This window comes from Microtus pennsylvanicus, chromosome 12 (genome assembly GCF_037038515.1).
Source record: "Microtus pennsylvanicus isolate mMicPen1 chromosome 12, mMicPen1.hap1, whole genome shotgun sequence".
In the NCBI taxonomy this organism is placed as follows: Eukaryota; Metazoa; Chordata; class Mammalia; order Rodentia; family Cricetidae; genus Microtus; species Microtus pennsylvanicus.
Window position 1 is genome coordinate 25407170 of NC_134590.1, and position 27168 is coordinate 25434337.

A 27168-nucleotide genomic window follows, 5' to 3' on the forward strand; every position below is an offset into this window, starting at 1 on the left:
AGGCGGCGGCAACATCTAACTCAAGCCGGGTCCAAATAAGGAAGCCCGGGGAAAGAGTCAGGGGCCTGCTGCTCGGTCACTTCTCTCAGCGGCACCCTCCAAGTGATCTTGGTGGCCAAGGGGACAGAGCTGAATGAAAAGTTTCACGAGACTCTCAGAAGTCACCGCCTGAGCATCAAACCTGAATAACCGGGAGAGACGCAAGGCGGGCAGACTTTCAGTGGTTCCCGCCTGCCCACGCTGCAGGTTTTTCAGGTCCTTGCTTGAGCGTGCACTCCCAGGCGTAAATAAACGTGCGCTCAGCAGCCGCGTCAGCCAGCAGGCTATTTAAGCCGGCAGGCACCAGCACCCGCTGCTTCCAGCCAAGAGCTCGCCCAGGCGTCCACGTAAGTAGCGTTCTGAGGTTGGCCTTGAATGCGGGAAATGAATTTGTCTAGAGATGAGCCCAAAACGCTAAACTTAAAACAGTTGGGTTTTTATTTGTTTGTTTCTTTTCTGCTGGAAAATGGTTGAGGTGAAAGGGGAAATAAAAATATAATGCTTACCCCTTAGTGTTCCCTCCCCTCCCAGCCTCGACCCCAGGGTAGAGTCAGAGGGTTGCTGAGCTGATAAACTAGGTCTTTTGCAAAAATTTTGTGCACCAGATATTGGTGAATTTGGAGCGGGAAGCAGAGCTGTGTTTGTTGTTGTTTACAGTTTCTTGTTTCCTTTTTCATCACCTGTGCAACTGTTATTTATCATTCCCTCATTTAAATACTAATTACTGCGGTTCTACCGCCCAGCTTATTATCTGAAAATTAAACACAATCGGGTTTAAAATATATATCTTGTGTTTGGTGTAGGCGGAGTGACTCTCTGGCTGGGTTTTGAACTTGCAGATATATATATATATATATATATATATATATATATATATATATATATATGACTATTTCTTGTTCTCCATATAGTTGCAGTAATGAAAATATCTGTCGGTTAATAATGAAAAGAAACGCTGCACTTTGGGTTTTGCAGAAAGCAGAGGCTTGTGGATTTTGAGCTCAAACTGGTGTCCAGGTACTCAAGGTCAACTGTTAGGCGGAGGAGGAGGCATTGCATAAAAGGAACAGTAATCGTGTATTTTAGATGAGAAGGTCTTGAAGAGAGATGCCAACCATGTCCTGCAGCTGGTCTCAGGACAGGTACTGCAGAAGACACAGGCTGGAGAGGTGGGAGAGAAGGGGGGGGGGGGATGGCTCGCGCATGACTAATGCTGAGGAAATGCAAGCGGGGCAAAGGAGGAGACCTGACATTAAATCCATAGTTCATCTGCTTAGGTCAAGGGCTCAGAGATGCAGGCATATGTGATAGCTCATGCCTGGAATCTCAGCTCTTGGTAGGCTGAGGCAGGAGGATTGCGTTGAGTTTGAGACTAGCAGAGTTTCAGAGCAAGACCCTGCCTCAAATAAACAAAAGCCAAGATTTGGTGATGAAGCATTAGAATGTGATAGAATTCCAGCCCACTCCCAGGTCTTTACCACCAAGGAGCCCCACCCCAACCTTTTTTTTTTTTTTTTTTTTTTGAGACTCTGTTTCGCACTGTGTAGCTTTGGTTGACCTGGAACTCTCCATGCAGATCAGGCTAGCCTAGAACTCACAGGGGTCTACTTGAGTGCTAGGCTTACGTTCAACTCCAACACATTGTTTTTAAAGGTCTTTTTTTAAAAATATGTTTTTACTTGAAATAGAATCCTATCACATTTCCGCTCCCTTTCCTTCCCCCAATCTCTCTTAGCTATGCTCCCTGAACCCTTCCCATGTCCTCCCGATGTCTTTGATTATTAACTGTCATGTATGTGTTTGTGTACACGTGTGTGTATATGCACAGACATGTATAAATACAAGCTGAGTCCTTTTGGGGGCGGGGGCGTTGAGACAGGATTTCTCTGTGTAGCTTTGGAGCCTGCCTTGGAACTTGCTCTGTGGACTAGACTGGCCCTGAACTCACAGAAATCCATCCACCTGCCTCTGCCTCCCGAGTGCTGGATCAAAGGCGTGCACCACCGCCGCCTAGCCCGACACTGAATCCATTTTGTTGAGGGTGTGTATGCGGATAAAGCCTGACTCCTCTGTATTGGACAGCCAATGAGGAGACTCATCCACATCTTGAAACACATTTTCTAGACCCCTGGGAAGTCCACGAGTCTTAAATCAAGGTTGTGCCTTGATTTTTGTTTTTTATTTGCATAGAATTCTTTCTTTTTTCATTTATTCATTTATTTATTTATATTTATTTTTCTTTCCATCCCGCCCGATCAGTTCCCCTCCTCCCCTCTTTGCAGTTCCCTCCCCCACCCCACCCCACCCATCCACTGCTCCTCCACAGTTGAGCCTTGTTTTTGTAAGGAGCTTAAAACTGCAGATCAAGGATCAAGAAGCTAGCGGATGTGTGGGGCAGGGATGATGGTCTTAAACCTTCAGCGCAGCGGGCTCTCCATAGCCACCAATCTGAAGCTAGTTACATGTTTGCAAAGGTCTTGTCCTAGACAAGCTATGACGAGAGCATTTGGGGCTGGGAGCAAGAGCAGAGATGCTAAAGGCAGTGCTAACAGAAAGGGGAGAGACAGCACGTGTGTTTTGTTTTGTTCTGGCTTTTCTAGACAGGGTTTCTCTGTAGCTTTGGAGACTGTTCTGGAACTCATTCTGTAGACCAGGCTGGCCTCAAACTCACAGAGATCAGCCTGCTGTGTGTTGGGATTAGAGTGTTGGGTGGTGTGCACCACCACCACCTGGCTGAGACAGCATACACTATGTGAGCTCATTTGAGGTGGGATATTGCAGGTCAGTGGTGGCCTGGAGAAGGGGACCAAGAAGAGGCTTGGAGTATGGGGGCAGATGAGATCTGGAGAGTGATGATTTTTTTTTCAATTCCCTTTTCTTCTGGTTTTTTGAAACCTAGGTTGGCTTCAAACTCACAGTGATCCTCCTGTACCATCCTCTAGAGGTTCCCCCAGGAAACATTAGGATGGGTCTGTTTATCAGTATAAAGTCAGGGCAGCCCCAGGCAAAGGCATGAGCGGGTGACATCTGTCTTCCTGACTTCGGCCATTCCTACCATCCTTCACCTCCTCCTCACACCTGTGTGGACGCAGGTGCTAGTGTGGGGGTGGGGACGGGGCCACAGGGCCCCACAGACCCTGCCCTGGCTAGCTGCCTGTGTTTAAGATACCGTCCGACTGTGCTGTTTCCAAGGTCTCCCTCGCTCAGGGATTTGTTTACCCACCTTTGGCAAACCAATTAAAGTTATGATGTTAATAGACAGTAATTACTTAATGAACCCTGGGTTATTAAATAGGTTCTAACAAGATAACCTATCTGGGAGTTCTTTCCAATGTTTTTTCTTTCTTTTCTTTCTTTTTTCTTCCTTCCTTCCTTCCTTCTTTCCTTTCTCCCTTTCCCTCTCTCTTCCTTCTGTCTTCTTTTCTTCCTTCCTTTTTTCTTCCTTCCTTCCTTTTCTTCCTCCCTCCCTCCCTCTCTCTCTTCCTTTCTCTCTTCTTTTCTTCCTTCCTTTCTTCTTTTCTCTCTCTTTTTTCCTTTTTTTTTTTTTTGCTGATTTTGTTGTTTGACTGTTTGAGGCAGGGTCTCATGTAACCCGGATGGCCTCAACTTTGATATGTAGCTTTGATATGTCTGCTTTGAACCTCCTACCCCCACCTCCTGAGTCCTGAAATTATAGGTTTGTGCTATCACACCAGCTTTGAAATGTTGTATAAATATAATTATCATTTGAGTTTTAAAGTAAGCAATTAAGAAAACCACTTTCAGGCAAAAATGTGTAATCTCTATTCATCAGAATTAATTCCAAACCACGGTGAGAAAGAGTATCAAGATTATAGGTTTTCCAGTCTCATCCTATGAGCACCATCGAAGCCTGGGTCTTACTAAATTGTCTTTTCTGAATTAGACAGCTCTTTGTTAAATAGATTTGCTTTAGTGTGTGTAAGAGAGAAAGGGCAGGAGGGAGAGAGAGAGAGGACAGTAGTGGGAGCGGCAGCCTAGTAGAGGACTAGGGACAGAGGTGAAGCGGAACTCTACCCTGAACCCCAGAAACTAGCCTCACAGAAGGTACTAGGCTGTAAGCATCAGGGCAGTAAGCCAACACTGGGTACCACTGCTATTCTGAAGCCAAAACTACTTCCTGTCACTTCGAGTTCATGAGAAAAGTTTTTAGACAAACAATGGGGTCATACAGCTGGTCGATCATGTGCAGAATTGACAGGATTTCTCCCTTTGACGACTTTCCTTTTGCACATCTCCTTCACAGTTGTTCCTGTGTAGAACGGCCCATTTCAAAGGTCCCTTGGATTTTTGTCTTTAATGGCTATGGTGCGTAACCTGGATTAAGTTTTGAACACTGATGAATTCCTCAGACTTCTAAAATGCTGAGGGAATGGGGCTGTGAGTAATAGGAACGTAGCCTGGAGGGGTGCACAGAGTACCAGCCCCACCCAGCATGGAAGAAACACCTTCCTGCCGGCTGACCCAGGGCATGCTGGTGGGCACAGGCTTGATGGGAATACAGAGGACCTCCACTGCACAGACGGAAGAAGTGTGTCCTGGTGCAGATGGAGCATCCTCCCGGCTCACAGCCTCTGTATTTCAGTTGGTCCCATTGGAGGTTTGCCAGTCTAATGCTGTTGATCCCGGGCGTATGTGAAATTTGGAGTGGGTGACATACAACAAGGCAGGTGCAGGTTTGCCCATCCCTTCCAGCTGCCAGGAAAGTCCCTGTATCTATCTATCCTCCGTGAGATATCCTCACAGGCACGAGCACAGACTAGTCCCAGCAGAAGACAACCCAGCCCTCAGAGCAGAGAGTACTTTCTTAGCTGCAATGCTATTTTAAGACAGGAGTGAGGCCCAGAGATTAGAAGTCTTAATTGAGTTTTTAGCATGTGTGTTTGTGTATGTGTGCATGTGCCACAATGTGTATGTGTGTTGTGGGGGGGGCATGTGCCAGTGTGCATGCGTTCGTGTGTGTGTGTGTCTGTCTGTCTGTCTGTGTGCCTAGGTCAGAAGACACCTTGGATCTGGTTCCCTCCTGCCACAAGGAGTTCTGAGGATGGAACTCAGATGGTCAGACTTGGCAGCAAGTGCCTTTGCTGGCTGAGCCATCTCGAAGGCCCACAAGGGGAGTCTAAATAACTGCGCCTTCCCTGTCTTCCCTAGCTGGAGTCACAAATTATCTGATCATCTCTGATTACAACCCATGAAAGTTCAAGAGAGCAAACTAATTTCCCTGGGATTGTAGCATTCCGCTAAGCAGGCATAGGGACCCAGGTCTCCCAACACCGCAGAGGCACTGTACCCCTTCTCTCGGGTTCCCTGAAGAAGCTGGGTGCTTACACTGCAAGGAGATCACTGTTCATATCAGTCAAACAAAAAGAAGTTCAGAATAAATGTAGGGGCTCAACGGGCTAATCCTCACAAGGTTGAGCTGCTTTGTTTCAGGTGATTACTCGTTCGTTGCCACATAGGTAGCAACTGACATGCTATCCAAAATAGGGATGTTTGTTTTACCCATCTCCATGTTTCTTATAATTTACTCTGGTGGTTTCTATAAAATGAAAACCCTGCCCGTCTGTTTACAAGTGAACCAGTCTATCCTCATATGGTGGAAACAAACAAGAAAACCCCAAGGTAGACACCGAGTTGGTTCTGACCTTTGAGACTGTTAATCAGGAAACCAATGAAAGTCATTCTGGATCTAGATGGATCTAGATGGAAATTTCCTGGAATCCTTCAGGTCGTGGCCGATCTGCTCACACAGTGCAGTCTTTGTTCATGTATTGCCACTTCCTGCCTATGTGGCTTCTCCCTAAGGAAATTTATACAAGCAGGTCTCTCTGCCCACCTCCCTAGTCTGCTGGTGGCTGGGAGCGAAACGCTATATAAGTAAGTGATGTGGAAGCACCTGTCACCCCGTTAAATGTCCCTCTCACTCTTCGTTCTTTGGGGTTACCTGGGAACTCCAGGAACTGTGAAGTAGGATTGAAGCGGGCAAGAGGCTCCCTTTCATTTGCTCACCCAATCCAGTTCAGAGTTCAGACTTTTGAAGCTCTTCTGAGAGCTTCGAGACGACTAAACAGCCTGGGGGGGCAGATCTCGACGAGGCTGCAAGAGGACCTGATGTTATTTAACTTGATTAGGAGAAGACTAAAATTCACTTAATTATGCTGTTGGAAGGCATTGCGCCAGTGGCCAGTTACTCACTTTGACCTTCAAGGAAAACAATTCAAGGTCAGGGATGGGTGTGAGCCACAGCTCAGTGGACGTTGTAAGCCCTCAAGTACTGCCTGTATGCAAAGGTATGGAAAGATGCACAAGCAAGTTCTGGAAAATAGACTGACTGCCGGTCTGTCGATTGTCATGTGTTTGCCCATTTGTTTGTCTCCTATCAAAGCATTTGTTAACTAGGGACTGGAGAGAGGGCGCAGCGGTTAAGAGCACTGGATGCTCTTCCAAAGGACCCAGGTTCAATTCCCAGCATGCACGTGGCAGCTCACAAATGTCCGTTAACTCCAGTTTCAGGGGATTCAACTATTTCTTGGGGTCTCTTTGGGAACCAGGTGCACACACAGAGGTGCAGTGGTTTTCTGGACAAAGCAAATGACATATTCTAAGAAATCATATCATGCTTAAGTTTTGAGTAAAAAATAAATAAATCATATTGCCATTTAATGATTTAAAATCTGATGCCATTCAGTTGCCCAACATTGCACCTTGAGCCACTGGGAAAGCTGGGTCTGTACCGTGAATGTATATAGTGTTTATAGTTTGCAGCTCATAGACATCTCATTGACTCCTACACAAATGACGTGGGGTAGCTGGAGTAGGGTGGCCGCAGTGGAAGGTTCAGACCTGGACGTTCACAGCAAGTGTGAGCTGTCCAGCGCTGCGTGGAGATTGAGCCACATTTCCGACGTTCGAACTTCCTGGAGCTCCGCCCACTCTCTTTCTGCAGTGTGTCAGAGGATAGAGAAATATTCTACTACTCTGGGTTCAGCAGAACTTTCTAGTATATCTGTCTCCTTAGAGTTTGTGTGTGTGTGTGTGTGTGTGTGTGTGTGTGTGTGTGTGGTGTTAATGACTAGGCGAAATCTTTACATCTGTTATTTGTCCCACTAGCTGAGCACCTGTTCATAAAAACAGCTCAATTGTGGAAAAAAGTGTAACTGAGTTTCCTGGCAACAGGCAGTTGGGGTAGTTGGACTTTGGCATATTTTGGCATTGTACAGGTGCCCGTGGTGTGCCGTTTCATCGTCTCCTAATCGCAGTCATAAAATAAGGATGGTAGTTAGATCATAAAAAGTAATACTTGGTTAAAGCGTATTGGGACAAAGTGATAACTCCATTTTGTCAATGAGTCTTTCCTGGACTTTTCAAGATGCACAGACCATCTGGGGAAGCATCCTTGCTCGCTTTAGGCAGAGTGCAGTGACCTAAGGAAGTACAGACAGGGCCCTCACCTCCTGATAGTCATCCACGTGCGATCTTACAGGTCCCTAACTACTGTTTCTTACCCTGTCATTTGGATTTGAGTAAAAATACTGTAGAACCCAGCACAGGTTCTCAAAATAAATCAATAAATCCCGGTGCCACATCTCCAGAATTACAAATGCACAACCATTCGTAAGATTGAGCGATGAGACTGAGAACATTTTTTAGAAAGAAACTCTAGTTTCTAATATTTGAAAGTGTCCAAATAGCTGCAGAATACAAGACTAGTTTATTGACTTCATTCTCCATAGCCCATGTAGCATCATCATCATCATCATCATCATCATCATCATCATCATCTATGCCCCGGCACTGCTTGAGCATGTATGGACAGCCCGTTTCTGGCGGTTCTCCAGTTGTTGCTATCCTGGCCAGTCCTAGATGCTTGTGTTATTGCCATACCCAGGTTCCACAGTCTTCCCTTATGCTGTCTACCCACCCACGTATAACCTACCTTTACTGTAGACATGTTTTAGATTACCAAACTGATCTCTGTCATCCACTTTTACATTTTGATCATCCGTATGCTTTCACGTGACAAACACATCACCCTACTTGCAAGCTATTGATCTAATGGAGCTAATTAATACTTTTCCATATAAATTTAATTCAAGAATTAAATGAGCAACCACATTGAGTAACACACCCCAAAACATAGAAAGAAATTCATTAGCTGTCATTTTGGCATATTTGGGACAATTTTTTATTCATTACAAACTATAGAAAATTGATCTGCTTCTTATTTGTGTCCATACTTGGTCATACAAATATTTTCAGCTTTAATGATTCTCTTTAGGAAATATGAGAATTTTGTCCCGTGAAAATCTCTAATTGGTACAATAAACATCAAATTTTTTTCAAAGGTGAATTTGATCGTTCTGTGTATTTCCCAGATGCCATCCTTCTTTTTCCTCTGGCCTGAAGTTCCCTAAACACATGGATACCCCTGGAATTCTCGAGGATTAAGGGTTTGGGCCTTTATTTGTGTCTGCTGGCAGAGCTAACCCTCTTTGAGAAGCGTGGATATTTGTAGTTGCTAAGCTTTAGTGCACCACACTCAGCCCCACAGCGGGCAGACACCCTGAGCCTTTCTCTTCCTCCCAGACAACGTCTAGACACTGCGAAAGAAACCAGCGTTCAGAAGATAGGAGGGCCCAGAACGTCATCTTAGCTTTAGCCTCAGAGCTCCAGTGTTACTCTGTCTTCAATGACCTTCATCCTAATTACTGTGGCCTGCTAATCCAAACAGCAGCAGACATGGGAAGTCCGGTAGGAGCTCCTGTCCCATACCTAAATGTCATATCTGACAGACAGTAAGGGGACCAGATGCTCCGGTTTGCTTGGAGTGCGTCCATTGTGGCCTGTTGTAGAGGTGCCCTTATTCCATGAGTGTTCTAGCTTAGATGACAAATTGTATTATATATAATTTAACAGGCTGAATATGAAAAGGCACATGGTTATAACATGTTTCATGGCCACTCAGAAGTCCTGTGGAGGAGGAATTTGGTACAAAATATTCATCAAATCAAGGCCTCTGTAGTCTTCAGACTAGGCCTCTTTCTCCCACTAGAGGCCCCAGTAAACTGTTACTAAGGAAGGCAAGGTCATTTAATATCTGTACTACTCAGAACACCAGTACTCAGAACAGAGATCACCTCCAGATCCTCTGGTCCAAACCTTCCTTTTGTGGATGAAGACTTCATTATAATCTTGTGGAAGTGTGTGTCGTCTTACACTCTTCTGAATTGTTTCGTGAGCGTCACCACCACTGGTCACTGCTCCTTGCCTGTCTGCTCCGGCTGAGTTTTTGGGCATACTTTACTTAAAGAGAAGAGAATCAAATTTCAAATAAATTAAAGGACATAGCCAAGGGGCTGGAGAGATGGCTCAGAGGTTAAGAGCATTGCCTGAGGTCCTGAGTTCGATTCCCAGCAACCACATGATGGGAACCATCTGTAATGAAGTCTGGTGCCCTCTTCTGGCCTGCAGGCATAATGCAGAAAGAATATTGTATACATAATAAACAAACAAACAAATAAACAAAGGACATAGCCAAGGTCCTATGAGGACTGGGTGGAGAGTTTAAAGTGGAACCCATCTTTGGCCCCCTGCCAGCGTCCTGCCCAGCACTCCGCACTAGTTAATCTTTTCACTCAGTAAGGAGGGTTTAAAATGCATCTTCTACAATGTACCCAACCCAGATGCACGAGCATTCTGTCTGTAATGGATGCTACATGCCCTAAAGCCCCTAGCTTCTGCTTTATTCTAACTGCCGCAGACCCTTACCGGTGACTGAACTGCCCTTGTGTGGTAGTGCCACTTGGTGGCATGCTAAGAGAGTGTGGCACAAAACTGCAGCCTGTGCCCGTCTTTTGGATGAGGAGGAAAGGAAAATGCAGACTCCTGGCCCACCCATCGCCTGCTGTTAGCAGTAACAGTGTAATTAACCTTGTCTCAGACAACCTGTGTCCACTCTCTTCCTCCCCGTCCCTCCCTATTCCATTCATGGCACAGGGATAGCTTTAAGGACACAAAACACCTGACCATGTTTTAGGACCTTTTCTAGGTACGGGCACAATCAGAATTGTGCTATAAGCTCCCAAATCTTCAAGAGTTTCTTGCAAGTTCCATGAACATCTACACCAAAGCCTCATTTCCCAAGCCAGTTTTTAATTAAAATAGTCTTTTAGAAAGACGTTTGCTTTCCAAATAAGCAAATGGCGTCACTGGGCTATTTCAGCAGGGTGATCTCCTCTGATAGTAACAATCACACAGCGTTTTAGCTGTGCCCTCTGCTGTGAGCTAGCCTGGGAGTCTATCAAGTTCATAATCTTTCTGGGGAAGACTCCTTTGAGCTCGTGAACCTCATTATAAAAGGAGACTGCTTACGCACACAGGGGTTCCTCTCTCTCTTGCCCATTTATCTCCAAAGAGATTGAGCCGAACTCATCGCTCCTTTCGCAGCTTGCTCAGGGGAGCCTAAAGCTTTATTCTGGTCTTTCACTGTTCCCGGTGCTTCATATGCAAGACCAGAACAGCTAGGCAAACAGCAGGCTTTCAGTGAAAAGAACCCCGTGCCTGTGAGAAGAATTGGATGTTAAGGGTCAACTAATGGTCGACTCACGGCTGGAAGTCGTTCCCAGACACCCGCCCCTCTGGTGGTTTTGTTTTCTTATAACATCTTCCTGTTTTCCAAAGAGGCTATAGAAAAATCTAAACCATTGCAACATGCTTCAGGAACTTCCTGGATCGATTCAATACAAATGTACGACCTAGGGATGGACTGGTAGCAACAGATACTAAGCCTTTGTTGCTCTCCCCAAAGGTAAGCGGTCCACTCCATTCTGTTGAATGCTGCAACTCCTTCTCATTTGTACGGCACATTCGCCACCAATGTCCTCTCTCGGCTCTATCTGCACCAGCAAAAGAGGAACATGTGAAGCAGGGGAGCCAGCCTAGTTGGTGGTGTGAGCTGCTCTTCCTGACTCCTCCAGTGGGCTGGGTCATGCCACAGGCACACTGGGTATCGCCTCTCTTGTGACCCTGTGACATCACTTAGTCCTGTTTTCTCTTTTACACATAGCAATGGTTTATCTGTTCACTCAGCTACTCAGCACAATGTGGATGGAGAAGTCGGGCTTTCTGAGTCTGAGGCTCCATTCCGCACCCCCAAAACCTTGAGATTTGAAGCGTCTGCCTCCACTTCCAACCTTGCCGTAGAATTGTTGGAATTAAATGCTCGTCACCCCATCAGCCTTTGGTGTAAAAAGTGGGTTCTGGGGCTAGGACTGAAAAGTCTTCAGGCTTGTGTTGATAGCCTTTTCCACCTCCCTGGCCTCCTCTTCCGTCCTATGAATGTAGTCTCGTAGATAAAAGGGAAGAAAGAGAAAGCAAGGAAATGGTGGGAAGGAATGAGCAGAAATTCATTTTTTTAAGTGTGGCAGGACCAACAAGGAAGCACAAAGCGATGTGCTCTGTGCAGAAGGCTCACTGCAGATGAGAGCCTCACCCCGTCCGTCAGTGTCCAGATCTCCCAGCAACATCCTCTTGCAATGAGGCTACATTCACAGCATTTAACTTTTAAAGAAAGGTTCCAGTGTCCACCACTGGGCTTTCCCATTCCATGAAGATTAAAAGGGAGGGATTGTAACCCAGAAAAAGTCAGACATAAACGGGTCTTTCCAGGTGTCTAGCCAGGAGAGTCTTAGTTCTCATGCATTGAAGTGCAGCAGCACATCACACAATTGTTGTGAGTAAGTGTGTTTGAACACAGCATGGGAGGGTAAGGTGTGCACCTCATTGGGGTGAGCAAAGTGAGCTCTCTAATGCTTAGCATTTGAGATTGCAGGGTATTTGATGGTTTTTATTTTCCTATATTAATCAAATTTCATTTTGAAATGTGTGTGTGTACATTTGCACGTTTGTGTATGCACATTTTCATGTGTGAGCACAAGTGTGTGTGTGCATATGTGTGTGTGCATATGTGTGTGTGCATATGTGTGTGTGCATGTGTGTGTGTATGCGCGTGTGTGTGCGCGCACGTGTGTGTGTGCGTGCGTGTGTGCGTGCGCGTGTGTGTGTGCGCGTGTGTGTGTGCATATGTGTGTGTGTGCATATGTGTGTGTGCATGTGTGTGTGTATGCGCGTGTGTGTGTGCGCGTGTGTGTGTGCATATGTGTGTGTGTGCGTGTGTGTGTGTGCGCATGTGTGTGTGCGCGCGTGTGTGTGCGTGCGTGTGTGTGTGCGCGTGTGTGTGTGCGCGTGTGTGTGTGCGTGTGTGTGTGCGTGTGTGTGTGCGTGTGTGTGTGCGTGTGTGTGCGCGTGTGTGTGCGCATGTGTGTGTGCGCGCATGTGTGTGCATATGTGTGTGTGTGCGTGCGTGTGTGTGTGCGTGTGTGTGTGTGCATATGTGTGTGTGTGCGTGTGTGTGTGTGCGCGTGTGTGTGTGCGTGTGTGTGTGTGCATATGTGTGTGCGTGTGTGTGTGTGCGCGTGTGCGCGCACATGTGTGTGTGTGCGTGCGTGTGTGTGTGCGTGTGTGTGTGTGTGCATGTGTGTGTGTGCGTGCGTGTGTGCGTGCGCGTGTGTGTGTGCGCGTGTGTGTGTGTGCGCGTGTGTGTGTGTGTGTGTGCGTGTGTGTGTGCCCGCGCGCAGTGTAATACACACATGGGGAGGTCAGAGGACAATCTTGGGTTTCATTCTTCAGGTACTTCCCATCTTTGAGACGGTGTTTCTCACAGGCCTGGAACTTCACCAAGTAAATTAGAAGAGCTAGCCAGCAATCTTAGCAGGGATCTGCACGTCTCCTCCTCCCATCTTGCCGTTGCTAGGATCATAAATGTTTGCCACCACATCTGGCTTTTTACATGGGTTCTGAGGATTTGAACTCAGGCCTCAAACTTGGCAGCAAGCACTTTTCCAACAGAGGCATCTCGCCATTTTGTCCTTAATTCTGCTCCATTTCCTAGAGCAGCAGGATTACTAAGGCAAGAAGAGAGGAGAGCAACGTAGGGAGAAATATTGGGAAACAGCGAACTGGATCAAAAAAGCAGTGCAGGACCTTTACGAAAGCTCAGAACATGCAGAACTAAAAAGAAAAGGCAACGCTTCATATTTTTAAGACCTGGATTATTCCTTGACAGATGCCCAATTCTGTGGCAGGGTCAAAATATCAGAACCCCAGCATGATGTCACCTCTGCCAAGCAAAGCTTGCAGGAATGAGGCTCTTGGTTGTGGGAGCCCATGTGTGACTCAGTTTCCATCTGGAGTCCATTCTGACTTGTAAGTCATTTGAGTTCAAGTTTGCCTGCTCTACTTTGTCCAATAACTTTGAGGGCTGTGAGAGACTTCTGATTTAGCCCATGAGAAAAGAACACTCTATCTAGTAGACAGTACACTGCTGACGATAAACCCCAGGAACATCAAGATAGAAAGTAAGGCTGCTTCTTAGCAGGAAGCACATGATGGAGAGGAGGCTGCTCACTCAAGGACAGGAATGGTCTTGTGGTTAGATACTGACTGACTGTCTTGCCATACTTTATTCTGCTTTTGTATATATGTAAGTTCCGAAATAAACTGCTTGGTTTGACCAGTCGGCCGCCGGACAGACCTCTGGATTCCATCCTGTCTTCTACCTCAGCTTCCTTCATCTGACTTTCCTTTGGCTTTGAGGATCCCCACTCCAGGAACCCCCGCTGACTTTGTAGGATCGGGCTCCTACTCTTAGTCTGGTTACTGGCAACCAGTTGGTATAGCATGGATTCGGGTGAAGTGGGCATTTCAATCTTTTAGTCTTGAGTCATACGAAGCATGTTCCAGAATAGTATGCTTGCATGCATGCCTGTCGGTGTGAATTGGTGGCTCTGCCTGTGTTGTTGCTGTCAAACTGGTCAAACATACATACATACGTGAATATACTTACAGAACATACTTCAACTTCTTCACCTGTCACACGGTGTCAGGACAAGGCTTTAAAGGAGTATATTCCATCGCCTCTGTTGACTAATGTCAAGTAAAACACAAGGAGTTTTGAAGGAGAGGCATAGAAGTCCGCATGGATGTCATCCCGGAAGCCAAGGGAACGAAGCTAGAGTGACCACAGCAGGTCAGCAATGGCCCAGGCCACTTTGGCAAAGACCTTCAGTCCTCACCACCCTAATTCCTCCCCCAAGGTGAAGATGGATGCTTAAGTCAAAGACTCAAGTGGGTGATGTAGCGAAAGCTTGGGGCTTGTGAGAGCCACGCAGCATAAGGAGAACATATTTAGAGGCATGAATCAACCTTGATGCTCATGAAATCAGAAGCTGCCCTTTCTCCTTCCTGCAGCTAAAATAAAAGACAGAATTTTCAGCCCTCCCCTGACCCTGTAGACAAGTTAGTTAACGTTTTTTGATCGCAGAACATGACCGATTCCATTGTGGTTTCAAAAAGAGCATTTTGAGAGAAATTGAAAAGCCAGAGCTCAGCACACGGTCATACAGATACACCATACAGTGTCCACAGCTCAGCACACAATTATCACCATACAGATATACCATACAATGTCCACAGCTCAGCACATGGTGATCACCATACAGGTACACCATACAAATACACCAAACAGTGTCCACAGCTCAGCACATGGTGATTGGCATACAAATACACCAAACAGTGTCCACAGCTCAGCACATGGTGATTGGCATACAAATACACCTTACAGAGTCCACAGCTCAGCACACGCTGATCGCTGTACAGATACACCACACATCCACAGTAATAATCTCTCCCCACTTTTTTTTGTCTGTCCATCGCCCTTCCTCTTTTCCATCCATCACTTAGTGTCCACCTGGAGACTGGTAGTTCCTTGGTGTGTGTGTGTGGGGGGGGGTTAACTGACTAACCCATTTTAAGGGCAAAATCAAGTTTTGGCGTCCAAGAGCTCTGGAAAAGCAAAATAATCAGGCTTTCAGCACGCCACAGACAGGAGTTCCTAGTGATTAGCTTTCTACCCATTTTTCAGCACTGTTCCAGTGACCAGGGGAAGCAACTAAGCTAACTTGGAGACCAAATCCAAGCTCCAAAAAAAGAAAATACTTCAAATCCCGTTATGGGCTGGAACAGGAAATACTTTTACACAGTAAACAGTAATCAGATGGGGCCTTTCACCCTAAGAGGTCACACAAGCCGGGGATGAAAATAGCTTGAAGGGTTTTGAATGGCCATCACGGAAGGCAGGAGCATACAGCTCCGCGAGAGATTAAGGTTGACAACACAGTTGGTACTGAGGCAGGGAATCGGGATGCAGCTGCCATTCAAATGAAAGTTTTACTGGAGAGCTTTGCCAAGAAATGTTGACGTTACCCTGTAAAGAGAAACACTTGCACTTCCTATAAGCCAACAGGTCCAGACCTCATAATCACTGAAAGAACTCCCCTAGCAGGGCTGCAGAAGGCAGGGACAAGAATGTTCAGCCCCTGGCACTGCCGAAGAAATAAAATTCTCTTTAAAAACTTTAAACTTATCTTTCAAAGTTATTTCTCTAAAACTATCTCAGCTTACGATCTCCTCAAATGTTGAGGGGACACACAGCCAAGAAGACGTAGGTAAGCCATGGAACTTTCTAAACGCATACAGTTAATTCCAGTGGTTAAATTGCAAGATACGAGAATAGTTGAAATGCTGTCCCTCTCTCTCTCCCACTCTAGGTTCCTAAAATGTGGTTTTCATTCAGGAGGTGAGGGAGGAGTGGGCCTAGACACAGCCACTGATGATTCTAAGACTCAGCAGGGCTTGTCTTGACGGCCAGTGTTCTTAGCTCAAGGACAGTAATAAGGAAGTGTCTGTGTAAAAGGACACCTCTTCAGGCGTGCCTATCATGGGTGCCAGAATGTAGGGGCAGATCCATTAGGGCTAGAGACAGGACCTAGGACCTTGCACATGCTAGGTTCTACCCACTGAGATTTAACCCAAATATCTAAGTCACTGTTCTATGCTATGCGGAGGCACCATCACCAAAGCAACATATATATATAAGATAGCATTTAGTCGAGGGCTTGCTTCCACTTTCAGAGGGTTAATTCCTGAGCATCAAGGCCAGGAATGCGGCAGCAGGCAATGCACTGGAGCAGTAGCTGGGAGCTTTCATCCAGGTGGCAGGTGGAAGGCCCACGGGCGGGGAGCACAGGCTGGGCCTGGTGTGGGCCCACACCCCAGTGATCCATCTCCTGGGGAAAGGCCACACTTCCTAATCCTTCATGGGAGCCAAACATCTGTATCTCTGAGCCTATGGGGGCATCCTCATCCAAACCCCTACACAGAGTCTTCCTTTCCGTCAGTTTCTCAGAGATACTGAAAGTTTAGATGAGCCTCCGTTGACCTTCTGTGGAGCTGTGGTCAAGTAACCAACAAGTAGGAGGAGCCCCAGTCTTCTAAAGCAGACACCATCACTTCTCCTGGAGGAGGAGCCAGGCACCATTTTTTTTTTCACTCGAAAAGATAAAATGTTTCCAGAACCAATTACTTTTAGGAAGTTCACGTGAACACAACAAAAATACAGGCAAGGAAAACCCGGAAATATCCCGAAGGAATGATACACCGCACAGTTGGCAGATATCAGGCTCGTTCGCATGCAGAAAACCATGGGTGCACTCCCCAGTGCGTACAACACACACACACACACACACACACACACACACACACACACACACACACTCAGGAGGTGGAGTCAGGAGGCTCAGAAGTTCAAAAATCATAAAAAGCTATATAGAAAGCTTGGGACCCTGTCTTAAGGGGTGGGGGAAAGAATTCACCCGCTTTTCCACTGTGGCCGACTCCCGGGGAATTTCTTTCTCTACTGATTCAGTGTGAGCGGCATAACCGAGAGGTCATAATTCTGGGAGAGGGAGGAGATAAAAGGTGGCCAACGCTTCTCAGTTCGCAGCACTTTGCGTGAGCCACTTAGTGTAGGTGGATGTGCAAAGCAAAGGACCATGGGCTCGTGGGACGTGAAACTGTTGGACCCACACAACTGCTAGCCCAGGCTTTGGAACTGATTTAGAAAAAAAATCAGCTGTTTTCATTTAACCTCTCGGAAAAAAGGCTTGTGCAATGACTTCGCCACCCACAGAAGAAAAATACAATGACAGGACAAATCGCTCTTCAGAGTGTTTCATAAGAGGTGGACAACCGCAACCGTGAAATTGGTGTTGAGATGAAATGTTCAGCAGCTTCAAAACCACTCTTAGTTGTCTGTATCTGACGTTGTTTAGACTATCTTCAGAGAAACTTCTCAAGAGTTTCCTTATTTCCTTACTGGGTTCAACTGAGAACCTTTACAAGGCCAAGGTTACCAGGGCAGTGTGATTGAGAGAGAGAACAAAGCAAAAGCAAACATTTACCAATGAGAGAGTTCTGAACTAATAGTGCCTGAGCTCTGCCAAGCAGTAACAAATCCATCTGACTGTAGAACCCTTTCATCCCCATGGCTAGAAACAAAGTACACTTGTTTAGTGTACCTTGGAAGAGGTACAGGTGCAGTCCGAGGACCGTCCCACCTGTCTCCTTAGCAGTCAGCAATGGTTCTGCCGACTAACCCTAGCAATCCTTCGAAGTCAATCACCCCTATCACCACGTGATCCCACGGAGGCATGTTAGCAGCCCACGGTTAGATAGCAGCAGTTACAAAAAAACAGGAAAGCGTGTGGGTAATTCTGAATGGGGTTCGCAGTGTGATATTTCTGGAGGCCCAAGGATTCCACAAGGCAGCAACAGGGGTTCTGGGGGAAGAGCCAGCAGGACCGGAAATCATTCCAGGGCAAGAAGTAAGCCCAGAGGCAGCGTTGCCCTTGCTGTGTTCTTTTGGTTGGCAGCTTGAGCAGTGGTGGGTTACTTCACTGGACGGCTTTGGCTGGGATTAGTGTCTAACTAGAAACACACCCGCTGAACGTGGCAACAAGCCCTCCTTGCGCTCACACTGTTACCCTCCCACCTTCCTCCCACTAAACTGAAGACAGCCTGGCTCACTGAAAAGAGGCTCGGGAAACACCGGCCTTGAGCCAATGCTCAGTGTGTGCACCATAGAGCGCTGGTTATGGTCGGGAATTGGCAGAGCTCTGGGGTCTCTGCCTCGATGTGGGAGATAACTTTCCAGAGAGAGAGAGTGTGTGTCATAGGTGCAGGGAGGCTCCGTGCTAATGGGAGAGGCATTGCTGACCGGTCGGACCCCGATTACCTCGGTACAGAGACTTGGTACACGTTTTAACTTGAGGAGCATCCAGTTGCTGGATTTGATGATGATTTGATGGTGATCTGGCAAGTGGTTTGAACCCCAGTCCCACTTAGTTGAAAGGCTTCTCGTCCTGTCTGAAACCTCCTCAAGGGAACTAGAGGAGGGGTAAAGGCAATTATTCAGGACGTAGGGAGTATAGGTCACATGTGAAAAGGTCTAAGCGCTGGGCACATTATCCAGGTAGCTCACCGCAGGCACAAACCACATCCTAACCCACTCACGACTCTGCTGAGGACTTTGAGGGTGGTTTGCGTCCCACACCGCTGCTTTGTCAAGCCTGTATGAAATTTACAGCGGAGAATATCTTGAAGTCCAACGTTCTCTACCTCCCAGTCTTCAACCCCGTCGTGGCACAGGACGGGGGGAGTACCTTGGTCAGTTTTCTTAGCCTGGAGTCTGAAGCTACATAGATGGGGAGGGGACACAGCAGGAAGGTCACACCCCAATCTGCCAGCAATATTTGTCTTAAAAGTGAAGACGTGTAAGAGACCTTGAAGCCTGAAGTGAACCTGTTTTCCTTTGAGGAAGTCTGAGGTTTTAAATAACAGTTGATTTTGATCCTGCATAATTGTGTAAGTTTTTAAAGTCATCACCCTCAACACAGGGCAGCACAGTGGGATGGGCTCTTGGGAGGGGGGGCCCTGGCAATAGCAAGACTGGGGTTCACAGCTTAGGTTAAAAAGTTGCCAGGGAAGTGGGCAAAGGTGGTTGCAGCACAGTCCCTGGCAAGGCACGCAGGTGGCTCAGCCTTCTCCATTCATTCCATAACCCCAAAGTAAGTCATTATCTTTGTAGTTTCATTTCCACATCTGTAAATCAGGGAGATCTTTAAAGCGTCATCTAAAATTTTATAGCTGTAATTTGTGACTATGTGAGCAATTTAACTTTCCCCGCTATGATTTTAATGTACTTCAGATTTTTTTACAGTATGAGTTATTTTTGTAATCAGGAAAAAAAAGTAAATGTCTATTGGTGTTATTTGTTTTTAAAAATGTACGGTCTCCATTTTCCCAGCTTGTACTGTGGGCGTCTCTTCCTCCAAAGTGTGCGGTGCCTAGCGCTCCCTGGCAAGGCCCCCACGTGCTAGCTAGCTGCGGAGGCGGGGTGCGCGGCCTGGGAGGCGTGCCCAGGGGCCGGGAGCCCTGCCCCGCGTGTGTCCTAGGTCCCCAGGGCAGCTCCGGATCAGCTCCGGATCTCCAGAGGCAGCTCTTGAGGCGCTTCCTTTACTGTCCCCTCCGAGAGGCAGCCCGAAGTCGTCTTCATCCTCCTCTCCATCCTTTGCTAGGTTGGGGACCTTGCCGAGAGGCTGGGAACTTGCTCTGTAGTCCGTCCTCCGGGTCCCCGGGGAGGGCGCCCGCGAGCCCCGCAGTCCGCAGCTCGCCGGGGATGGGGCGGAGGGGGGCTCGGTGGGACCCCGGGAGGGGACAGGCCGGCCTCGCTCACCCGGCTCTTCTTCTTCCCCCGCAGCCGCGCCAGAACCATGTCAGCGGAGACCACGACCGGCCCCACGGAGGACCAGGTGGAGATCCTGGAATACAACTTCAACAAGGTCAACAAGCATCCCGACCCCACCACGCTGTGCCTCATCGCCGCCGAGGCGGGCCTCACGGAGGAGGAGACGCAGGTGAGTCCTCAAGCCTAGCACATCGCCGGGGACTGTCGGGTCCCCGCGCCTCTCGCGGGCCTCCACTGCGTGGATCCCAGTCCATGTATCACTCCGCAGCTCCTTGGGCTCCCAGTCCACCTCCACCCAAAACCCCAACCCACCACCACTTACTTTCCTTCTGACTTTCCATTGCCTCCCAGAGCCGGGACCATACTTTCTCCTCTCATGGTTGGAGCATTTCAATTGCTGTGTGTGCTTTCAGTTTCCCAGCTCAGTAACTCCCCCCTCTGTGCTGGAGATCTTCAGGAAGGTTTGTTTTCATCGGGGGTATCACAGTTGGAAGGGACTTTGGCGATCAGCTATAAATTCAGCCCTTGGGTTTGTCAAAAGGAGGAACCTAAGGCGGGGGTGGCAGGCACCTGCCAGGATTGTTAAATCGCTCTTCCCGCCACATTGCCACATTGCGGAGCTGCATGCCTCTCGGCTACACAACCTAACTGGCACGTTGCCGTGGTTCGGTTTGGGTTTTGTTGTCGTTCTATTAATCCCCTGGTTCTGAGGCTTAGAGTCTTTCCCCAGAATTTTCCAAGAAGGTAGCCCGCTGACGTTATGCTGCACAACCCCCTAGAGTGATGATAACGTGTCTGTTAAAGGTTTCCTTGTTATCCGACTAATCCTGAAAATTGCTTAAGGTAGAGATTGCAGCGCCGCCTGCCGCAGTGTTGGAGCAGTTAGCCGACTTTCACTGCCTAGTCCTGTCTAAACTCTGACTTCTCTTTTCCCTTTGGTCACGGAAAGATGATTTGCTCTGCATGATAAACCGATCCTGCCTTTCTCAAAGCACTTTATGCCTCTCAATGCTACGCTGAAACTGGGATGTTCGTTTCCCTTCCAGTTTAGTAGGCGGAAGAAGGAGGGGCTTTGTCCTCTCTTCACCCTGCTCAGTTGAAGCTTAAAACCTTGTAATGAGGGCTCTCTGGTATCCTGGGACCAAAATCCCGAGCCTCAAGCCCTAGATGATCTTTAATAAGCCCAGGGCAACATAGAGAATTTTACCCATATGTAATCCTTCCAGTCCCAGATCAAATAGAATCAGAATCAGAACCCAATAGAAGATGATGGTTTATTGTAATCCAAGTCTAAAAGCTCCTGTGTCTTGGAGCCCGTGGAAAGACAGGCTGTTGAAGTATTAGCAGTTTAAAATCCATGCTGTATTTAGTGATCATGAAGATGTCTCGGGTTTTAAGAACTGGGCTCTTGGATATCATGCACACAGTACCAACGAGGGACCTAACCCTGGAGTCTCTTCAACCTTCAAAGCAGAATAGTCATGTTTGTCTGTATTTACCATCATGTGTGCATGTGTGCTGCTGGAGATGGACGCTAAGGCCTTGAGCATGCTAAGCATGGCCTGTGCCTCTGAGCTGGGCCACCTCCCCCATGCTGACCTTTGGAGCAATAAATACCTGGCGTGTTTTGTTTCAGATACTTGCTGAGTGTAACACCACTTATCTTGTCACCTGTGAGCTCAGGAAAGGAACCGAGGCACAGAAAGCTGACGTTGCTAAAACTGCAACAGCCTGGTTCCATGCTTAGACCCTGGGCCTCTGTGCTATACGGCCGCCACAGAGGAGGGCTGGAAACAGCTGTCTGTGGTGACATGGGAAGGAAGGACAGAAAGATCAGCTTACCTGTGCATTAAGCAATGGGCATTCCAGGCTATTGCTAACCTTCCCTCCAGATCTCTCTGCTATTAAAGAATTGCAATGAAATCCAGCAGGAGCTGAAAGAAAGGGCGTCTGCCTTTTAGTGCATGAGACCAACAAATGCAGAAATTCGCACGACAGGGATCTCAGCCCATGATAGTTCTTCTGTCTCACCTCTCCTGCCATCCTCAAATGCGCAAATGGTGCAGCCAGCCTGACAAGAGTGGTGTGTGGATGAGTGAGCCTCATGGGAGGGCCTGGCTTCCCCTTCCTGCCACGGGCCAACACCTTCTTCCTGCAGAGGCCTGCTTGCCCTCATCTTCCTGTCTAGACCTGCAGGGAAGTACCTGTAACCCAGAGCTCAGAGTCTCAGCAGGAGGCTTCTGAAGGAGGCTTCTGCTTGCCCTGTCATTTCTGGTTGGACTGGGTCCCATCTCTCCATCCTTTCTTAGCGCCACACACCAGCTTCACCCTTCTATTCTTCCCTAACATTTACATTTTAAAAGATGTCATCTACAAAAAGGGAAGTGTCTTCTGCAGACACAAAGTCCAGTGATGAGAATGCAAGCTAAGACAATTGCCTTTGTCTGTAGGAGGTCTTTAGGGATGCTTCATAGACCTCCGTGGAGGCCAGCGCTTGCTGGTTCTCCCCTATCTGACTCCTGCTGTCGGCACAGCCCCTGCCTCTCTTCTTCACTAGTGTGGTCCTCTCCCAGGCAAAATGGTATTCATCACAGACGCCAGATCCCATCCTGACACCAGCCATCTCCAGAGATAGAATCAGGCCCCTTCCCCCTTTATAGACAGACATGGTCTTCCTCTGTAGTCCAACCTGGCCATGAACTCACAATCCTCCTGCCTCAGCTGCTGACTGCTGGTATTATAGACAGGTATCACAATATCTAGCATCACATTCTTTCCCTAAACCAAGTGTTATGTTAGTAACAGAGAAATACACATGATCCACTCTTGAGAGGTCATTACTAATTTCACACTGTGGAGATTTTAGCGAAGGCGAGAAAGACCAGAATGCGGAAGCACTCTGGCTGGGGATCCTTGTAGACCTCTTTTTCTCCCCTCCCCCACCCTGCATGAAATGGGTGCTATACCAACATCCTAATAAGGTGTGAGGGAGGCACTTCTCAGAACGTGGTGTGAAAAGCCCGTCCTTGTGTTCATGAGTCACCGGTGCATCTGCAGACTTTGTAACAATCCCACTATCAAACCGAGTTCTAGGAAGCCAGTGTGCAGCAAGGGCCTTGTGGTGAGAGGCCTTCTTTAATTGCTTTTGTTGGGATCCATGGAATGTTTCTCATTCCTCTGTATGTCTGCTGCATTTAAGTTAAATGAAATCCTACAGAATCCTACTCCCTGTGGCTTTTACTGTATGGAAGTCAGTGTAAAGGGGCCTGGGAACGCTGCTTCATTTTCACCCCGAGAGGCTGGAATGGTACACACACACTTGCACACACACACACACAAACACACACACACAAGTACAGTGTAGCTGGCCTTGCTTCTTGAGGAAGTTCCCAGTATTTTTATCTTTTTGGTGTTCTGGGCTTGTTCCCAGGATCCAGTGTTTTCAGTTGTTGCATGTTTTAGCAGTGGGCTAAGACCTCTAAAGGTCTCGCTCTGAAAAGAACGAAATGCTAGTTGTTAGAGAAAAGGACAAGAACAATGTTGTTTTGCCCTGACCCCTCCCAACCCAGTATCCAATTATCATCTGTTCACCCAGAGTAAATAAATTTCCATCAGTGAGCCGGGGTAATGAGAGCACCCATTCATGGCAAACAAGGGATGAATGTCTTTCCCGGGGGATGGCTGAAACAAAAAAGAGAGAAAGAGACAAAGCCAGGTGGAAAATTAGGATTTATGGGAGTCAGGGGATATAAGATCCAGGGCTAGACAGAAAAGGAGCCAGCAAGAGACTGTGTATTTTGTTACCAGCAACTAGTTTGCTGGATTATGATGTATATCCTGAATTGACAATCTCTCTCTCTCTCTCTCTCTCTCTCTCTCTCTCTCTCTCTCTCTCTCTCTTTTCTCCCTCCCTCTTTCTTACTTGTCTGTCTATCTACCTACCTATCATCTATCCTTCTATCTATCATCTATCTACTTACCTACCTATCTCTTCTATCATCTATCAATCAATCATCTATCTATCTACTTACCTACCTACCTAATCTCTCTTTCTCTCTCTCTCTCTCCCTTCCTTCAGAAAGCAGCAGCTGAGCTTTTTTCACACCTCTTCCCATCTCTCAGTACCAGAGCTTAATTTGTTAAGCATTTAGATTGAACCTTGCAAATTCACAAATGTGGTTCAGGTGGAAGCTATTTTGGGTAATGACCCATCAATACTCTGCATGTGAAGATGCAGGGGGTGGTGGGCTTTTTGAATGAGGCCAGCTTAACCACTTTGTCTTAAATGAGTCCTGATAGAAAGTGTGGTTTTTTTTTCTCTCTTCTAGGTTTTAATTAGTCTTGAAAATGCTGCCATTTATGCAGCTCTAGTTCCTGGAAACCCCTCAGTTACCTCACTAATGAAGTTGGCACCATGCTGCTCTCAAACCAGATCCAGGCTTGACCGAGCACACACACAGATTAAAACAAGAGAATGTGCCCACTCGTCACAATCAGAGTTGGGGTCAAGCTCTGTCACACAAGCCCTTTCTTCTCCTTAAGATTAGTGATGCCCAGGGGGATAGGGTTCATTTGGTAGGATGCTTGCCTAGTGTGCCCAGGCCGTAGGTTTCTTCTTCAGCACTGACTAAACCAGACACCGGGAACACCTGTAATCCAAGTGTTTGGGAGGTAGAGGCAGGAGGATCAGATGTTCAAGCTCTCCAGATACATAGTGGATTCAAGGACAGGCTGTGCAACTTGGGTCTGTTTCAAAAGCAATAACAGGAAAAGAAAGGGAAAAAAATAAAATAAATAATACAGAGAGAGAGAAAAGAAAGAGTAGTACCCCAGAGTGAAATGAGACATACGGGGAGCAAGTGCCCTAGAGAAGGCTTCCTTCTGGTGGTCCCCCCCTTCACCCTTTCTATTGATGTTCTTTGCTGCCACCCCCGGGATAAGGGTGGAGAGACAATTGATCCTGGTAGAGGGAGGAGGCAGAGGCAGAGGCTCAGCAGGTGAACCGCAGCTGGAGTGAGCCCTGACCCATCCACGCACGCACGCACGCGCACACGCACGCACGCACCCGCACACGCACGCGTAAAGCAGAGTGCTGGGAGCCCTTCTCCGTCCTGAAGCCTCGGGCCCTTGCCTGAGTGACAGCCTGCCCCCAGCTTGTCAGCGGCTCTTCCGTCCCGTGGCTCACATCCTTTCTTCTGATCTTGGGCTCCTTACATCTCAGGAGAGGCCAGCTTTTCTCCAACAGGGCCCAGCCTACTTGTGAGGCTGAACATGAACGCTGAATAAATGTTTCTTACTGGGGCCACCTCTGTCAGTCCACCCCAGAGCGGCTGAATTACCGCTCTACTCTTTCTCCTTCCTTTCCGCCTCCTTACCCCTAGACTAGGTAATCCGTAGGAAACCCACAAGGAGCGATAGAGACCACCAAAGCTTACCTCTCTGTTCGCAGATGAGCTGACCAACTGGCTCTGTTCCTAGGGACTTCTTGTAGGCAGTCACTGACAGGAGAGTTGACTGTTGGTCCACCCGCAATGCTCACCTACGCCAGCATCTTGATGGATTAGATCTGCGCTGTGAAATCTGACCATTACCCGTGTCCTCCATGACACGGGAGGTGCGGGCTCAAGAGAAAACTGCGTGTTATGTCCTTCCAAGGAGAGAAGCCTGCTGCTTCAGTTTTCTCAACAGTGCCTTTCAAAGCTGGTTTCTTCAAATCCCAGTTTCCTTCCGAACCCCTGGTTCAGACCTTATCCCCCAGCAGTTTTAATTTCGTTGTCTCCATGGCCCTCAGTCTGAAGTGATGTTGTAAAGGCTGCCAGTTCGTGAAAAGTGTACCACCCTGCCTTACCGCTTACAGGAATGTTGTGGGCCACCCTTAGTACCGTTCCAGAAGCCTCCCATTGAGGCCTCCCCAGAATTACTACTGACATTGGTAAGGGTTCAGTATTTGAGTGACGCTGAGCAGGAGAGCTAGGAATCCTGGATAAAGCCACCTCTCAGTGCTCAGAGGTCCACTCCATGGATTCCTAAGAAGCGTGGTTCAAGGTCGCCTAGTGCTTATGAGTTGTGAGTCGTTTATTGAACAAAATCTTACCAGATACTACTAAGGAGCAAAGCCCAGGTTGACATCGGCACCCATCATGAGATATCGAACCCAGAGACTAGAAAACTCTGGGGGCATCAACAGTTGTTTCAGCTTCTATTCGCTCATGAAACATTGACTAATCGGTTACATCTTGAGACTTTGTGTAAGGGTGGGGGGGGGGTAAGATACAATGATGATAAGATGAAAACAGCCTTGGTGTTCATGGATCCTTCCAGAAGAGTGTGTATGCAGGCAATTAAAGTAATGCAAGTCCTACGAGGTTAGCAAAACAGAAGATAAGGAGAACCCAAGAGAGAGAAAGAGAGAGAGAGAGAGAGAGAGAGAGAGAGAGAGAGAGAGAGAGAGAGAGAAAGTCGAATGAAGACTATTTGGCGTGCACAGATTTCCCTGGGCAAGCACTGTTGGGGTCGTGCTGAGAGAACCACGCCCACAGGCCTTGCTTCTTTCCTTCCCAATTGGGCCACACAGACTACCCTTAGCCATGAAACAGACATTTCAGTTTTTCAGTACGTAACAGGTAATTCTTGATGTTTCTTTCTTTCAGAAATGGTTTAAGCAGCGCCTGGCCCAGTGGCGGCGGTCAGAAGGCTTGCCCTCCGAATGCAGGTCTGTCACAGATTAGGGAGCCAGCGGCACCTGTAGCCTCCCTGGCTCTCCTGAACTCTGCCTGCGGCTCCTCACCTGGGCTTACCCAGGCTCTTTCGATGTTTCAGTGCAGAGTTGAATGTCCCATCGTTGGCTGGCCTGCTATTTAATACAATGTGTGTGTGTGTGTTTTTAAAATGTATATAACTAAAAAAGAAAATAACAGGAAGCTAAATGCAGTTCTGTGTAAAGCGATGGCTTGGCTGGGGAAGGGGCGAGGCTTGCGTTTCCCTTTGGATTTCAATGAAAGATGTGGAATGGTTTTCTGTCTGCGTTCCGTCGTCAGCTGCCAGTAGCGATTCCCGTGTACCATTCGTTTCCGAGCCCCCGGGCTTCTGTGGAAAAGCTATCAGAACAGGCAGGGAAGACTTCTCCCGAACTCACCCCCCTGTGCCTTTCCCCTCTGTTTCTCTGAGTTCACTGGTAGTCGGATGAGCACACGGGTGTATTGTCCAAGTTTCTGTGTTACCTCAGAAAGAACCCTAAGCTAGCAGCTTCAGACTCCAAGTGGCAGAAAAGCAAGTAGCTAAGAAAAAAAATTTACAGAGTCTGGAGTTTACCTTATTTAAATGAATTTGTTAAGTTTATTTTGCTGAATAAAATGAACTGCTTTTTGTCTCAAAAATGATATTCTAAATAAAAGAGTTTTTGTTGAAAA

At 47.5% G+C, this 27168-nt stretch overlaps 1 protein-coding gene across 2 annotated transcripts; it reads left to right on the plus strand.

The window, feature by feature from the left end:
- On the plus strand, positions 1 to 27168 carry Hopx (HOP homeobox). 2 transcript variants are annotated; one of them, XM_075943160.1, is made up of 3 exons: positions 1 to 386; positions 19772 to 19928; positions 26410 to 27168. In XM_075943160.1, exons 2-3 carry the CDS (start codon positions 19785 to 19787, stop codon positions 26485 to 26487), a joined length of 222 nt encoding a protein of 73 aa, XP_075799275.1. In that variant the 5' UTR covers positions 1 to 386; positions 19772 to 19784; the 3' UTR covers positions 26488 to 27168. The 2 variants fall into 2 exon arrangements, with proteins under 2 accessions (XP_075799275.1, XP_075799276.1); XM_075943161.1 differs by lacking the exon at positions 1 to 386 and adding an exon at positions 19435 to 19589.